General features: G+C 52.4%; 1 protein-coding gene across 1 annotated transcript in view; it reads right to left on the bottom strand.

Annotated features, from left to right (window-relative positions):
• Nucleotides 1–1,934: 1,934 nt before the first annotated feature.
• Tg (thyroglobulin) overlaps nucleotides 1,935–17,357 on the bottom strand; it is a 230,967-nt gene continuing 215,544 nt past the window's right edge. Inside the window, exons 45-48 of the mRNA XM_004642487.2 lie at nucleotides 16,252–16,359; nucleotides 4,626–4,760; nucleotides 3,084–3,274; nucleotides 1,935–2,119 (exon numbers count right to left, since the gene is read on the bottom strand). Of these exons, the coding sequence (XP_004642544.1) occupies nucleotides 2,001–2,119; nucleotides 3,084–3,274; nucleotides 4,626–4,760; nucleotides 16,252–16,359 (553 nt within the window). The 3' untranslated portion in view covers nucleotides 1,935–2,000. The remainder of the gene's footprint in view (nucleotides 2,120–3,083; nucleotides 3,275–4,625; nucleotides 4,761–16,251; nucleotides 16,360–17,357) is intronic.

Raw genomic sequence — 17,357 nt, 5'->3', positions numbered from 1 at the left:
TTCACGCTCAGGCATGGGCCTCAGCCCCCAGAGATTCTAGTCCTACAGCTGGGGCATGCATGAGTGTTCTGAGAATGTTCCCCGCTGAGTCCAGCCCATAGCGAAGACCATTGTCTGACTTTGCACACTGCTGAGACAAAATATTCAACACTAAAAGATAAAGGAGGAGAGGTTGATTTAGTTCAGGTTGTAGAGGTTTCAGTTTATAGTTGGCTGGCTCCAAGGTAGGGTGCCGTGGCAGAGGGGTGTGGCAGAGGAGGAACAGTTCATGGTGGGCAGAAGGCAGCAAAGCAGAGGAGCAGCAAGTGGCAATTCTCTTCCTTGAGCCCCCCTGGGGGGCAGTAGCACTCAGCCCCAGAGTGGTGCACCCGTAGTCCTACCCAGAACCTTGCCAAACCCATCAGTGGACTAATCCCGTAATCACACAGCCCTGACCCAGCGTCACCACTGCAGGTCCAGCCACCTCTGAAGCCCCCACTTGTGACTGCATGAGGCTCTGGGAGACATCTAGACCCAAGCCGCGACACCAGGGAACCACTGCACTCAAAAGAAGTTCTCCAAGTCAGCCGACAGGTGGCCAAAACTGCATGTGCCTCACTTCAGCATCCCATGACACGCTGAGGAGGCGGCGTCTCCTGCTCTTTCCTGGAGGGAACGTCGCCTTGACCTGGAGACCCGTTCTGCTGCCTCCTGGCACGTACCTCAGTGCACTGTGAGCCTTTCTGGGCTTCATCCAATCTGCACACCAGCCTTGCGTTTGTCTGGACTCAAGTGAGATTATGGGTAAGAGCACTTTTATAATGCGTCATGTAAGTGACAGAGACTGCTGACTAATTCCATCTACTTATTTTTTGGAGACAGAGACGCAGAGCTGGGAAGACAGAGACAGACAGACAGATAGAGAAACAGAGACAGAGGGACAGAGACACAGAGGAAGTGGGGTAAGTTTTGTATTATTATATACATGACATTGCTGTATGCATATGTTATTTTATTCAGATTTCTCTATATATATTATCCTGTGTTTTCTTACTTTATGATTACTTTGGTGAGAGGAATACTTTGACTTAAGGAATATTGTATAACGTCTAAAAGCCTAATTATCGTGTTTTCCATGTCTTTTCAATTTTATTATAGATAGTAGCATATTTTTCACACCCATGGTTGTGTATCTACTGAAATTCTGAGACTATCAAGATGATTTAAAATTACTTCTTCCACTGTTGCCTTATTTTGAACTGGCTTTTTCTTTGCATTATCAATGATTATTCATTGTACAGACTGGTGGCTCTCTCAGTGCCTTTCCATAAGCACATATGTCTTGCTTTGACCCGCCTGCCCTTCCTGCCGTCTCCTCTCATCCCTCCAGAGAGAGCTGATGAAGGTTTGCTCTCACAAGTGTGTCCCTCAGAAATGAGGAGGAGGAAATCTTTCCAGGAACCCAAACTGTCCTAAAGCTGCTGTGGTAACTTTGCTCCCCTGTGCCTGGCCCTGTCACCTGCAGGCAATGCCATCAAGCTCCTTGCCACAGGCCTGTGGATGCATCCCTTTACTGTCCCCACCTTTGTGGTCTTGGTTCCAAGTTCGTGGTGTCCGGCTCAAAGCCAGTGTAGCTCAGTCTGGTCTCCCACCTTGATTTCGGGAACTGGCCTGAAAAAATCCTTTCTAGCACTCAGATTGGCACTGTCACTCTGGGGTCTACCATCCATGGACCCCCTTTCCATCACAGTCTTCTACTTGTCTGATTCTCCTTCCAGAAGGACCAGGCCCTCGATTCTTCTGCATCCAGAACAGGGCCTGGTGTATGGTTATTTGTTAGAAAAAATAGCAGGCTGCGTTTAAACCCCAGGAAGACTATCACAGTGCAGTTTGGCATTGCCCCAGAATCGCCCTGGATCCACAAATCAGTCACACAAGTGTTAATGCATGTGGACACTTTATTAAAAACAAGTGGCTGGAGAATGAGGTGACTGGTGGATGTAGAGGGGGCTCAGGGAGCATCACTTGCTGTAGACCTTGGGACCTGGCTCTGGCAGATCCAGCACGTCTGCTTCCAGTTCAGATCCAGCTAACGAATCCTCATCTTCTCTCCCTGCTGACTGCCCATCGAGGCCTCCATCTGAAACAAAGGGGCAGCCAGGTTGGTCAAGGCCAGCTCGGGAATTCTCTTCCACAGTCCTTTTACCATTGGTCCAGAAAGGTGCTGGCCTCTAGAAAGAAGATTCATCTCCCAAATACAGGGCCCTGCCAAGGGCCAGTGGTTCTGGGGTTTGGCCTTGGAAGCCAGCAGTACAGGAGTGAAGTTAATGTGCACTGGACAAAGTCTTGCCTGTTTCCTGTTCCTCTCCCACCCCTCCTCACCAGAGGACCATAGACTGGGGAGAAGGGAGTCTCCCTCCTTTAGGCCCCACTAGCCTGGGCACAGACTTCTAGCCTGGTGCCAGGCAAGCTTAGGGCACCCACCAGGTTCTATCTCTCACTTCCCCACCTGCTAGATGCTTCCCAAGGATATCAAGCTTATCTTTACATCGTGTGTGTGTGTGTGTGTGTGTGTGTGTGTGTGTGTGTACATGCTCACATGCAGTACTAAGGATCAAACTCGGGACCTTGTGCTTGCTAGGCAGGTGATTCATCATTACATTCTTGATCCCTTTATTATGGTTCAGTTTCTCTCCTTATTACTTCTGCAACAGGAAGTGTGGGAGCAAATGGTTTTTCTTGGGCTGGAAATGCCTGTCCAAGATTTCTATCCAGCCCTTGAAGGGCTCGGAGGCTGAAGTCCAGAACCCGGACCTCTCTTCTATACTAGCGCTCCTGGCTAGGAGCTCAGCATGCAGCCTTCCGCCTTCCTCTCCTTGGGCTCTCTTGCTTCCTTTTCAGGCCCCATCAGAACAGCAGGATCTTGGAGAAAAGAGCCCTACATGGCAGTCATGGCTGGGGCTGGGCCACCAGCATCCAGTAACCCACAGCCCCAGGCACAAGGCCCAGCAGTAGGTGCACACAGCCAGTCAGCAGCTGCTATGATTGATAACTAGCACCACATTCCCCCAACCTCTGCACCCCGCAGTCTTGGGCTTCCCTACCTGCTAGCCCCTTCAGGGACTGGATGTACTTGGACCAAAAGGAGCAGTCAGCTTGTTTCAGGCCCTGGCGAATGGGAAGCAGGGTGCTGAACTCCTGGTAGCTCTCTCCTCCAACCCCTGGGACAAAGTCAGGCCAAAGGGCTGCAAACTCGGGTGCCTTCCGTGAAAACTCGTGTGGATAATTGGGGTTTCTGGGGGAAGGAGCAGAAAGAAATATCCCTAAGAAAAACGCATCTCTCCTTTATCACTTGAGATCCCTTCCTGTCTGCACTAGGTCTCTGAGGGCCAAGTCACTTGCTTTGATTGGTAGGTGTGAACCACAGGGACAGCCCCCAAGTGGAACCCTAAGTAGCCCCAAAGGCACCGAGGCCTAAAGGTCCCTGGCCCACTCCTCTCAGGCCTTCTGTGCAAAGGACAGAGGTGAGCTTGTGATCCAGTACTGTCACTCAGGTCAGGACCAGGCGCTGCCCTCCGGTCTTTCTGAGTGCTCAGGAGGCCATAATGTCCCTTTGGGCCTGGTGCCCTCCACTCTGGATACCATCACCAGTCTCTGGGATGCTGTGGTTTTCACAAAGCCCAGGCAGCAGGATGGGCCCTGAGCAAAGGAACCTCTGTGCCACCCACAGGTCAACTTCCCACGAAGAGGACGTTCCATCCCCTCAGACATGGCCCAGCAGGCCCACGCCTCTCCACCCACAGTGCCCTCTACTCAAGGCCCAGTGTAAATGTCACTTCTCAGGGAAATACTTCCTAAAACCCTGATTAGAAGAAAGGTCTTTCTCATTTCAGCTCTACAGGAAATGACCAAAGCTTCATTTGTCCTGCTTTGACCTATGCTTGGCTTTCATCTTCAGGTGTCAGAACTCTGCAGCCTTGCTGGACCAGGACATTTTTCTTTTTACTTGTTTCCTTCCCTAGGGGCCTATCACAGTCCTGAGAATGAACACACATCCAGCAAGATGGCAAAAGGAAACAGAGTCTAAAGGATGGAAGGCCCAGGCCTGGGCAGTGAGGGAGTGCAGTGCCTTGCAGTCCTGGCCAGGACTGGAGGAGATGGGAAGAAGGGGAGCGAGGTGGGTCCCAATGGCCTGTGGCTCACACCCCAGCAGGGGTTCAGCCTCCTGGGGAGGCTGGCTGTCCTCCCAGGGGTGCCCACCCCCACCCCACCACCCTATAGGAATGATGGTCAGTCCCCAAGACAGCTCTGGTTGTCATGACAGGGATGGGCGGGTACGACTGACATCTATGGGTAGGGCCAGGCATTCCATGTCACCTCCTACACACAGGACACGCACAGACAAAAACACCCATGGAGAGCTGTGAAATGTGGCCAGATCATAGAGGGACATGACAAGAAGCTGCCATCAGGAAGATGAATCTATATGAAGGTGTCTTCGGCTAGCAAGGAAGTGAGACAGGGAGGGTGATGGCCCGTGCTCCCAGCAGCTAGGGAGGAAGGCAGACTGTGGTGGCCTTTGCTTTCAGATGGGAGGGCCGGGGAGGGGAGCACATGACAGAGTTCAGGACAGGTCATCTACTCACCCAGATCTGATGAAATTGGACAAGAATTGCATGATTTGCAGTGACAGGCTTTTCTCCTCCAGGGAAAACTGCCCCTCATAGGCAGGGTAGAAAGGAAGCCCAAAAGCATACTGCACATCTGCCAGCAACTCCAGGCTGGGGGCACAAAGGGCAAGAAGAGGCAAAAGTTAGGGATCAGTAACCCACTGGAGCAACTAAATGAGACCCGAACCCATACTGTTCCCCAAACAAAGACTCCCCTGCTTTGCAGGATTTTTAAGATTGCTATGGAGTAGGGCTGGCCAGGTAGCTCAGCAGACTAAGCACCCACTTAGGCAAGTGCAGGGACCGGGATGCCATCCCCCATACCACATGCAGCACCAGCCCCACCCCCAGGCGCCCTGAGCCAGCCACCGAGACCAGGCATGATGGCACACATCTGTAATCCCAACACTGGGGAGGCTGAAAATAGGAGATCACTATGACTCTGAGGTGCACAGTGAGAGCCTGTACCAAATACATTAAAAGGAAAAACAAGATTCCCATGAAGTGCTCAGTAGGCTGAGACGCAGCTTGGCCTTGAGCCTGAAAGCCAGCGGGGCGGTTTACGGCCTAGATGCTGCCTACACTGACCACACTGAGCAGCAGCGGCCGCGAGCAATTTCCCCACAGGACGTCCTTTGACATACCCACCCATGGACTCACACTGCCTGCTCACCTATCCTTTGATGCAATAATAAAAGGAACTCAGGTTTGGAGCTCCTCCTCTGCATCAACCTTTTCCCTATGTAGCCAGCAGCACTGCAAGCCCTGAGAGTTGGTGTTTATCCACGTAATCCACCCTGGCATCTGGTGCGTGGTAGTCGTTAATAAACACACAGTGGGATTGAGCTGAATCTCTAGTAAGCAGCAGGCGGGGAGAATGGCAACTTGGGAGACTTCCAGGGGCTTGAGTGTGCAGAGCCTGTGGCGACAACTGAGGAGCCAGCGTACTCTGGGCCCTGGAGGGACACTGAGAGTGGGCACTGCACCAGGAGAGTGAGGGTGGAAGCACTGGGAGACACTTTATTATTGTGTAGCAAAAAATGTGGCTTTTTCCCAGAGAGAGCTCTGGGCTCACCTTGCTCCTGGGAGACAAGTCCTGCCTGACAGGAGAGCCTTTGTGGAAGGCAGAGGAAGGGCATATGGGATTGTAAAGGAGCTGCTGCCATGCCTGAAGGTTCTAAAGCGGGGGACTGGCCAGGCTAAAACCACCACACACAGAGTTTAGCCCAGGAAATGCTGTGAGCACCAAACCCGTACACCGCTCAGCACCTTTACACTTCTGTGCGAAGGGAAGACTGCGTCCACAGCCACAGGGAGCAGACATGAAGCCTCATGCTGCAGGCCCCTGGGCACGGCACCATGCCCTCTTCCTCTGGCTGACACTGTCCCTACAGTAATCACTGCTATGAGCACTGCTTCTTGCCATGAATTGTAGGAGCCTTTTAAGTGAGTTATTGGGCCTGAGAGTGGCTTGGGCAAGTGCTGAGATAGCAGCTTGTGTCACAAGCGGGAGGGATCCTGGGGAGAAACACTGCTCCACAACTAAGCAGGCAGCCTTCACTTATTCAAGGATTATCTCTCAGTTTCACAAGTGAGGAACATGAAGGCCAAGGACATCTCTTGAATTGTCTCAGAAACACATAGTAAATGGAACAGAAGAGCTAGCTCAAAGCTACTTGCAGGAAGCACAACAGGGACAGTGCTAGGCCCCAGGCAAGCAGCACTCCTGCATCTTGGTGCCCTCCTCTTTGGGCTGGGTGACACCCGGTGAGTCACCTGTCCCCCGGATACCCCCCTCCCTGACTATGGAATGGGTGTGTGAACACCTGCTCACATGGCCGTAGTGATGGTCGGGATGTGCTGGTGTGGGCAGCAGGACCTTCCAGGGAAGGAGTGGGGCTTGGGTCCTTCTCCTCAGGACCCCACTTTCCCAAGTGGCCAGCAGCCTTTGAGGTAAGGGCAGAGCTCTAACGTGGCACACATGGTTCTCATCATGCTGAGAGCAGGCACATGAGCCCGGCACATGTTTTCAGGTAGAGCACAAGGAGGTAGCTCCTGGATAAAGACCACCTGCGTGACTCATTCCCTTACGTGCGGTGCATGGTCAGCATCCAGCCGTCCCAGGCTGTGATGGGAGGATCGCCCAGGACACTGGGATAAGGAGCCCTCCACACAGGGCTCTCATGAAGCCCTCTCTAGTGCAGGGCTTTGAAGGGGAACATCAAGTGCAGAAGGTGGAGACCAGGGTGATGACTCAAGTACTTGGGCCTGATGCCAAGACCTTACTTGGTGCACTTCTGAGGGCTCAAGCCCACTGTCTTATGTCTGACAATGAATGTCGTAGCCAGGTGTGCTTGTGACTGTAGCAGAGTGTAGGATGGAGGTTGGCTGAGCCAGGCAGTGGGACTGGGCTCTGCAGCATACTGACTCCATCACTGTAGGTGAGTCTTTTGATTTGTCTTTGACTCAGTCTTCCTCCTGCTAGAGCACTAGAACCATATACCTCCCAGAGGATAGCCAATGACTCCCAACAACACAGTGTCACACTAGAGACCCAGAAAGCCAGTACTCAAACCCGAGTCCCCCAGGACCAAATCTGGGCTGTATGCCATGGGCAGGGCACTAAGAACAGACATATTTAGACCCCAAAGGGAAAATAAAGGTGAGACTAAAATGTCAGGCAGGTAGAAGTTCTAGTTACAAGAGCAAGGACTCATAAAGACCAGCACTGAGTACTTTACAGATGTAAAGTCACGATGTTACCCTCATGATGACAAGTGACAGACATTGTTACCTCTAACAGTCATGCAGGAAATGGGCTCAAAGTGGTCATTTTCTTGCTGAGGCCCAAGAACCATTCCACGGGGCAGCCAGGAGGCCCAGGGTCCACAGGGACCACATTCTGCTCTCTTCCTTGCTGTCTGCCTGCCTTTCTGCCCAGTACCACTTGTCCCCATCCCTCAAATTGGGAGGAAGTTGAAGCAGCCCACTTCCTGAGAAGTGGGACTGTGGCTGAACCGTGTGTGGTTGCTGCATTAGGAAGTGACCACAGCTCAGGGACTCCAAATAGCACATGTGGCATCTCACACTGCCGAGGTCTACAGAGCACCGCACTGGGCTAAAGTCACGCTCCAGCAGGCTGCGTTCCTCCCAAAGGCTCCGGGGGGCCAATCCTTGACCTGTGTATTTAGGTGTGTGCTTGAAGTCCAGGACACACGTCTTTGCGTTCTCACTACTACAGTTGGAGGGTGAGTCCCACGTCCCCAGAGGGCGGGTCCTCATCCACATCCTTGTAACACACTTTTGCCTCCTCCTTCTGCTTTGAAGGCCTCAGGGATTAGGCTGGGCCTACCAGGGTCATTGGTCCCATCTGCCGATCCCTTTGTCACATCAGATAAGGGATCCATGGGTATCGAGGTTGAGAAAGCAGACACTCCAAGAAGCCATATTTTTCCCACCATGGTGGCCCTGTCTACTGTTCCCTCTAAAGACAGTGGTCTTCTGCAGCCCTGCAGGGCCGAGGAAGCGGAGGCAAACTCTGGAAACCATGTCTTCATGCAGAACCTAGCTCAGGCAGGCCACATCTATGAACCTGGACAAGAGGAAGCTTCATGGGCCTCAGCGTCTCATCTGCGAACTCATGACACCGTCAGCTGTGGGACTTCCAGGCCTCTGGCCCCATTTCTGACTCATTTGCCCTCATTTCTTTCTTTTCCCCAGGGGCACCTATAGGGTTAGGAATGCAGATTTAGTCCAGGGACACTGCAGGCTTTGTGCCACCTGACGTTATGTGAAAATGTGTCTACGTGGATCGTAGTTTTTGAGATCACTTGGGAGTGAGTCCAGGGCCTTTGCAATAGGCTTTATTCTTAGAACTTTTCAGTTTTTGTTTTGAGACAGGGTCTCGCTAAGTTACTAAGTTGCCCTGACTTGAAATCCGTGCTGCTCCTGCCTGAGCCTCCAGCAGTGCTGGGACTGCAGGTGTGCACCATCACACTTGGCTCCCATTCCTCTCTCTTGGGAGATGCTCCATACACTACCACACTGTCCGGAAAGGCCAGTGATGAACGAGTGCTGGGCCAGCAGTGACTCTCAACAGAGAGGGAGGTCTTACTTGCAGCGTTTGCCAACTTCCAGATCGCAAATACTTTCATCATAGCCACATTCAGACTGTCAAAGTGACATCACTGAACAAGGGGGAGGGGAAGAGGCACACACAACTGGCTGCTGGGAGCAGGGGCCAATCAGCTCCGCCCACTGCAGCCTTGACCTCTGGAAGGCCAGTGGGCGGGTTCTTGGGGGAAGGTCTTGCATTCCAGCCCATCCTGCATGCTTGAGCGAGAGTTTGGTGGGTATGAGAATGTCCGGCCCGTTTTCCCTACAGGGCAGATCTGTATCAGGATGCTGGAGTTATTTTGAGCAGTGTAAAGTTGACATCTGGAGGAGGGTCTCAGAGCGGGAGCCTGGGAGGACGGGACTTGGGGACTGGAGGGCCACACCTTGGCATGTCTGGGCCCTGGGTGGGAGCCCCGAGATCCTCTGGAGGAAGACATGGACCTCTGTAATGAACACGAGCAGAGACATGGGAGGACACTTCAGAGCCTGAGCGAGTAAAAGGCGCACACTCCTGAGCCCAGCAGCGGTGCTCGCAGACAGGCCACCGCACACTGGCTCCTTTGAGTGGGACGTGCTTACTCAAGCCTGTGGGCCCTGGAGAAGTAAGTGCTCGGGCTGGGCACACTCGGCTGCAAGCTGATGCTTGCTGCCTCCGCTATAAGCACCGCTATAAGCACCGCGGTTTTTGTCTTGTCTGCTCAGAGTTGCTCACGGTAAGCTCAGACTACATTAGATCTTTCCGTCAGCACAGGAAAGGCAAGTAGAGCCTCAGAGCGCTCCCTGCTTTCCTGGGTGAGTCGGCCCCAGCCTTGCTGCCACTGTGGGTTCTCTGGGCCTTGGCATTTCTATCAGTAAAATGGGTGTGACCATCCCTGCTCACTGATACCTGGTAGGAGGAAATTCTTTCCAAAATGAGAAGCGGCCATCCAGCACAGAGGCAATGCCAGAATGTTAAAGTTACATTTAGTCAGAGTGTGATGAGAACTGACCAGCCACCATACTCTGGCATGATTTTCTGTGTGTGTATATGTGTCTGTTCATGTGTGCATGCGTGTGTGTGGAGATGGTTTTGTTTCAGTTTTAAGATATGAGTGCAATGCACTGAGGAGTGTGACAGGATCAGGCGGTGGCAGGCCCAAGGACCTAGGCAGCGGACAGGGGCCACATGTCCACTGTGTCCTGGCACGGCCAGGTGTGGGAGGGAAAAGATGGGGAAGCCAGCCTTTCTGTGAAGGAGCTCGTGGTCCAGCAGGAAATGCAGAGGAGCCAGTGATTCTCAGACACGAATGCTGCCTGCGGTGTGACGGGCAGTGAGGGTACGGGGTTCACGTGGCTTGACCTAGTGCAGTGTGAGTAAGCAGACGAAGCGAGGGAGGCACCTGGACCACAGCGAGTACTTGAGAGTCTCAGAGGGGGCTGCATTTTGCATGGAGAATGCAGCACGTGGGGCATGCGGCTGAGCACGGGCTGCCAGGAGGCACTCAGGAGCCAGGCAGTCAGCCAGGACGCAGGGCCGTGGGCTCTCCTGGTGGGCATGTTGTGTTGAGAGGTGACACTGGAGTTTTTCCCAATGCAGAAAACCTGGAGTGTGGGAACCACTTAAGTGACATGCTCGCCGAGACCCTTCTGGCATTGGTCCAGGGCACAGTGAGACCTGAGACCAGAAGAGCTGAAGGTCCTGGCTCCTGGGGCTGGGTAACGGTGGGGTCTCAGCCAGTTGTCTGTGCCTTACAATTATGAGCAGCACGATGTGGGAGAAGGTGAGCCGAGGGGACCTCATGCTGCCAGGACAGCCTCGTCCCTTTCTGCACCATGCCCTGGCCCTGCCCTTCAGACCCTGCTCATCTTACATCCCACTGGGCTGCACAGTGGCCGAGGCCTGGATCCTAGGCAGGCAGAGGCATGGGCCAGGCCGCAGAGGTTGCCAGCGCTGCACGCCCCTGGCTGGAGCTCCACTTGCAGAGTCAGGAAGCATCACCCAGCCTGGCTGAGGTAGCATTAGCAAAGCCAGCCCAGGGCCACGGCCTCACCGCAAGGTAGGCTGAGCCCGGCCTGTACAGGACAGTTGCCACTGACCCCCTGATACAGGACAGGGTGGCTTTGCTATGGTCAGTCTGGTGGGACCAGAGAGAGCCTGCAGCTGTCACAGGGGTGTCTGCGCATGCCCTTGCAATTGTGGGGCCAAATCTTCAGCTTCTTCCCCATAAAGCGCACTCCCTTTCTTATCTCTAGCTAGCATCTTCAGGTCATTGCTTCCAATGACACCAAGGGGGCAGGCAGGCCAGCAAGTCCTACTGCATCCCAGGCTTCTTTTTTTCTTGTTTTGAGGGTTTTTTTTTTGTTTATTTGTTGGTTGGTTGGTTGGTTTTAGGAGAGGATAAGAATTGTTGAATCACTTAGAAATCAAAACCTCTGCCTCTTCTTGGGCAAATCTAATCTACAAAAGCTCAGTTTCTGCCTATGAATTAATCAAGAAAGTAATTATAGGCATTACAAATGGCTTGTTTTATAAATGGACTTGCTATGCAATCCTTTAAACACAAACTCCCCAATTTTCTTTAAATAATACAGCCCCACCACGTCCCCAAATGAAATATTTAAGACATTTCCTGAATTCCCCAAAGCCAGAAGAGCTAATGTTTTTGTCTTGAAGAACAGTCTTAACTTCAATATGACAGGATTGTCCCAAATACCTCATACACCACCCCCTTGAAGTGTCATAGAAATGCCAAAGCATCCAGACTCAACACACCTGTGCCCATCAGCAGGTGTGGTGCTAAGAACCACAGCTCTGTCCCATTCTACCTGCCCCTAGGATCCTACCATATGATTAAGTGCTCTACCATGTGGAGTCCCACCTCCCAGAGCTTTACCCTAGAAACTGTGAACCACACATTTTATTTCTGGGTTTAGAGGAAATTCAAAGGGAGCCTCTGACCCAGCACCCAAAGAATGGGAAGAGCATGCAGGCTTAAAGTTAAAATAACATGTTTAAGTTATATAGCCATAATGATCAGGATCATGTTTTTATAATTTTGCATTTTAATGGCTTCTTCTGACTGGCTGACCACCCCTCATATTGGATCGGGATTTTGTGCTACATTCTATCAATAACTATAGCAACAGCAACAAGAAGACACCCAGTGTTTCAATGAGCTGTGTTTGGCATACGACTAAAAGAAACATCGCTCTAGATAGCATGTCTGTTTAAATATCTTCGATGACTTCCCTTCACACTCAAATAAAATATTAACCCTTTGCCTGATAGGACTTACAGCCCCCAGAGATCTACATGGCCCTTTCTTTTCCCACGAACCTCTAAGTGACCTCTTTTTTAATCCCCAGCTCCCTTGGGCTTTCCATACCTCGGGGCCTCAGCATTTAACAGTCCTGGGATTGCTCACTGCTCAAATATATAATGGGATCATACCTTTCTAGAGAGTTCTCCCTGGCCTCTTTGTACCTCATGCTACAGTTCTACCAGCTGCTCTGAGCTGATCTTGGTGATGGTCTTTGTCCAGGCAGCAGCCCTCTTTGCCTTGTGGGCTGACCCACCCTCAGCACAGGTACAGGGTTGTTGAACCAGTACTGCCAAGGAAATACAGAGTGAGCCCCACTGTGTCATGGAGTTGAACTGGTTAGTTTCAGAAAATGACTGATGCTCGCCTATATTGGGAAATAATCTTGTTAATCACACAGGATGCAGCTAAGGCTGATGGACCCAATTCAAGAATCCAGCTGCTTAATATGTTCTTGGGTTGGTTGCTTCCAAAACACCACAGCAGTTGCCTGAAGAGATAATAGTGCGAGTCTGGAGTAGCTAAGGGCCCTGGAGTGCACATGAGTGTCTAGAACACAAACGCAGCGGTGACCAAGTATCTCTAGTCTAGAATTTATAGCTTTGTTTTCTTAAATTGGGGCAATTTATAAAGGAGGAACATTGCTGGTCCTTTAGTCATCTTTATTTATGTTTCTTATCAGAGCCTTATTCTTTCAAAAAGGAAAGGAACCCTCACTAGCAAATGTTGGGCATTTACGACCTCACTTGTATTAAACCTACACTGTGCACTTTGTGCAATGTCACAGCTGGGGTGAGTGAGGTGAAGGAAGTTGTTCTGAGAAGAGGAAAACCTCAGGTGATTTAGTCCTCACATCAACAGAGATGTTGGAGTCAAAGCCTGCCAGATATGCGTGTGTGCCGCCCTTGTGCACATGCACGCACACACACACACACACACACACACACACACACACACGTCCAGATACAAGTCTTGGGCTAAACACTGTGTGGGGTCCCTGAGCCCTCACAGGACTTGTATGGGACGGACAGTACTATTCCATCTACGGATCGCCTAGAAGGCTCAGGGAGGTGAATCCCCTTGCCGGCCCCAAGAGCTGCTAAGTGGGAAGTGCTCCTCAGGGTTTTGCTGATGTGGGTGCAGCCGAGAGAAAGCTGCAGAGCCCGCGAGAGGCAGGCCTTGCCCTGGACAGTCTCTTCCCGGCTTGGAGCAGGGATACAGCCCCTTCATTTCCTGGCCGTCTGTTCTTTGTAAAGTGAAGGCGCGAGGAGAGATCACCTTCTGTATTCTGTGAGTCTCTGAATCAGAATCCTACAGGCGCCTCTTAGTCTCTAGATTCCGATTCCTTTGTCTCCCCACCCCGTCCAGCATGGCTCGTCTTTCCTCATAGATTTTCCCTTCCCTCCTCCTACCCCCAGTTTCAGGGACAGAAATCTCATCTGTAGTCCAGTAGGCCACAGAAAACCTCAGCGATATTCTGCGATCAAACAGAAATGGTCTGTGAGGAAGCACTAATTTACTGTGTATTGTTCATTGGCTTTTGCCAGGAAGTCTAATAGATGCCAACAGAAGGGGGGTGCAAGGCAGATGGCTGGGAATGTAGCATGCATGCATGGATTTTAAGTGCGTAGACTTGAGCCAGAAATAAAATGAAAGGTGTGACAGCTCCAGGGCAGGGAAAGAGAGTGAAATGGAGAGGGAGGATCATAGAGACAGACAAACGGAGATTCATCTTATCTTCTGGGGAAGAAAACATAAACTTGGCAACAAGCAAAGCCTCCCTTCCTATGCTTTGTTTGCCAATCCCAGTGTCTGCTCTGTGGGTGGCCCCGTGGTGACCGTGGCAGGGGGAAGCTGTCTGCGCAGGATGTTGTCAAGAGCACGTTCTGACAGCTGAGAACCCTAAGACTCTCCTAGCCCCTAGGGTGCACCAGGGCTGCTCTCTACGTGCTCGGATAGCCCCGACAGCTCCTATTCAGGGGAAGGACCCGAGTCACTGAAGAGATGGCGCAATTTACTGAAGGTCACTGAGATCAGAGTTGATGACACAATCCCTAACAAAAGTAGGTGCCAGTGCCCCTGCCTTTCACCACGACACTGATTTGCCTCTATGCCCACAGCCACATCACAGAGGAATTGGTGGCTCTGAGTGTGTCTCCTCTGGAAATGACAGAAGCTGAGCCAGACATGCTTTTAGGGATCCCTGGGCTCAGGGTCCAAGCCTCCCTGAACTGAGTGGGCTTCCTGCACTTCCCGAGCTCTGGCTGTGAGCTGGAGAGGGTCCTGGGGGCACAGAAACTCCTCGCTCTCCAATTCACAGGCGCCTCAGGTGCAGGTTCCATGCAAGAATCAGTTTCCAGCCATGCCTGCCTCCCTACTTCCACTTTACAGATGGTAAAACTGAGTCCCAAGGAACATGATCATCAGATGCAGTGGCTGAGTCACCTCTGCTCTTAGCAGGATGCCTGAACACCTGCCTCGTCCCCAGCTGTGCCCGGTGCCCGAGGCTCCAAGGAAAGCGAACTTGAGCCATGAAGACTCACAGACACCTTGAAAGGGGCTTTCTCGTGGGCGGGTCCATGAGCCAGCAGCGGGCCCATCTGAAGATCTCTGGAGGGACAAGCGGAGGTCACTCAGCAAGAGAAGAGGCCAGTCTGGCTGCAGAGGGTAGGAGACATGACTGGATACTGGCAGACGGCTCTCTGCAGAGGCCCAGTTCCAGGCTAACCAGCCAGCAGGGTCTTCGTACTCAGGAGGGCCCTAGCAGGGCTCTGCTGCTCTGGGTGGAGGATGGGGGCGTGAGCTTCGCTGCACCCCTCCAGCCACCCACTGGAGTCCTCAGCCCAGTACCTCAGAATGCTGCCTTGTTCAAAGCAAGGCTCTTTCTTCCCAGAATTGATTAGGTCAAACCAAGGTCATTAGGGTGAGACCTAGTGCAGTGTGGCTGATGTTCCTACAGAAGGGGAAAATTCAGAGCCAAAGACAGATGTAGAAAGCAAGGAGGAGTGGAGAGGCACTGGGAGAGGCCATGGTCCACAACTGATGGTGTGCCCGGCTGCCAGCGGCAGGGGACGGGCCTGGACCCACTCCTATTTCAGAAGAGCTGGCCCAGCCTGCACTTGGACTCCTCTCCTCAGCCTCCATCACTGAGGCAGCCAGTGTCTGAGGCTCTCAGCCTTGACCCCAGGCCCTGGCACCGCTCATTTTGTGGGACGCACAGGAATGCTTTTGCTTTTGTTGCTTGCCTTGGTGTGTGCCCAGGTTTCTCATCCTTTCATCACTGTACACTTTGGGGAGCAAAGGTGTGGGCATAGTTTTGGAAGAGAATGGTTTGGGTGGTTAAACCCAGGGCTTTCAGACTGAGCTACTATCTCGGCCATTTTGTTCACTTTCTATTTGGAGACAGGGCTTGAATTTGTGACTCCTGCCGCACTGCCCAGAGTGCTGCGGCGGCCGGTGTGTACCGCCATGCCCCACTGCTGCGGGCCTCCGGCGGCTCCTGAGGAACTGACTTTGCTACAGGCTCTTGGCAGTGGGCTGAATGCTCCTCCTGGGCAAGACTAGTGTGGCAATGAATCCTCACTGCAGTGACTAAGAGACAGTGTGTCTGGGGGGACTGACCAGTGGCTTCACGAGGATCAGCCAAGGGATCTGAACTGCGATGCTGGCCCTACGGCCTGAGACAGAGAGCGGAAGGCCAGCACGGGTGTCCAGGGGAAAGAGAAAGGAGGCCCTAGGACGCTGACTCCTGCCCTTTCTTTCAGTTGGAAACAAACAAACAAAAAAACCCTTTTTCACACATTGAAGAATCATTTTCTTAGGCAAGTGCTTTGTTTCTAGAGGTACCACACACAGGAGTAATACATGAGCCAAGTGAATCAATTCCTAACAAAGAATTAATGCCATAGTTCCAAAGTGCATCATCCCTTGTGTGGCTTCCACATCTCCTGTTTTACTTTTTCTGTCTGAAGTCGGAGAGAGATAAAGTGGTTCTTTCTATTATTCCCACCTTGTAACAATGACACAGGCATAGCGAGGTTAGTGCAGTACCCCATGCCACTGATCCAAGACTTTGTCCCCAGGCCCCCTTTGTCTCAGACTCCCTCTGGCTCATCACAACAGTGACAGGGACCTCCACCAGGCCATGTTCTTTGCCTGCCCCTCCTCAGGCCACACAGCTCTCTTACCTGCCATGGCCGTAGCTCTCCGGGGCGTGGTACATGAAGACATTTCCTTGGGCTGTCTTTGCCCAGCGTCTGGCCATGTTGATCGTGGGGCAGGTGATGAAGTAGTCCCTGGGGAGAGGACAGCAGAGGGAGTCTGGTGACACACAGCTCCATGCACAGCTTGGCTAGGCAAGAGCTTCTCCCAAGCAGGGGCTCCTCTGGGATCCTCTGCCTCAGCCTGCAGAGGATGCCATTTTCTATATCCAGCCCTTTCTGAGTGGCTTTGTTGCCACCCTGGTAGAAGAGCAGAGGCGCAGCTCATCATCTGCTCTGGTGGCCCATCTCCATGGCCCTCCCATGGTGACACATCTTGGAGGCCAATACAGCCATGGATCAAGCCCTCCTCAGAATGTCAATTGACTACATCTTGGTATGATAGCACAGCACATACACTGTGGAACAGGACATTAGATGGCTTTAAATTTAAAACTTTAAATTTTAAAAGAAGATAAAGTCCTCAGAGATATTTTATGCATATGATACCTTTAAACCTGTGGCGCCCACCTAGAGCTGAATTTGCCAGGGAACTTTTGGCCATTGCTAGAGACCTCTCTTGGTTGTTACAGCAGGGGTAGAAAGTTCCTGCTGGGGTCTCGTGGGTAGAGCCAGGATGCTGCTATGCATCCCAGGCAGCACAGGACGCCCTCAGACCCAGAGCTATCTGGTCCAAAGTGGTAGGAGGGAGAGCTGAGATTCCTGGCCTTAGACTGCCCAGTTCTGTCTGAGCTTCTCCTGGAGGATGTGAATACACTCCAGAAGCGGCGGCTTCCATAGGGGCTCCTGGTGGAGATGCGGGGCCTGTGTGCTTAGAGACGGGCTGGGTGGACAGGAGCAGGCGGGCTCTAGCTGCGTGTGACCCCAGACTTTGAATCCCATGAGGCCTTTTGGGTAAGGCTCCTAGGTGGAGACCAGTGTTGGGGTCTGGAAGGGCAGGTGACCGTAGCTGTGCTTCGCCCATATGCAGGACAGGATGTGTCAGGCCTGTGGGCAGAGGCCACACTGGCAGCCCAGGGGAGGTTCCGTGCCAGGGGCCGGAGGCAGCCCAGGGGAGGTTCCGTGCCAGGGGC

The sequence above is a fragment of the Octodon degus genome, unplaced genomic scaffold (genome assembly GCF_000260255.1).
Source record: "Octodon degus isolate 3935 unplaced genomic scaffold, OctDeg1.0 scaffold00154, whole genome shotgun sequence".
Lineage (NCBI taxonomy): Eukaryota > Metazoa > Chordata > Mammalia > Rodentia > Octodontidae > Octodon > Octodon degus.
The sequence above is the reverse complement of the archived record's forward strand: the minus strand, read 5'-3'. Positions and strand labels throughout refer to the sequence as shown.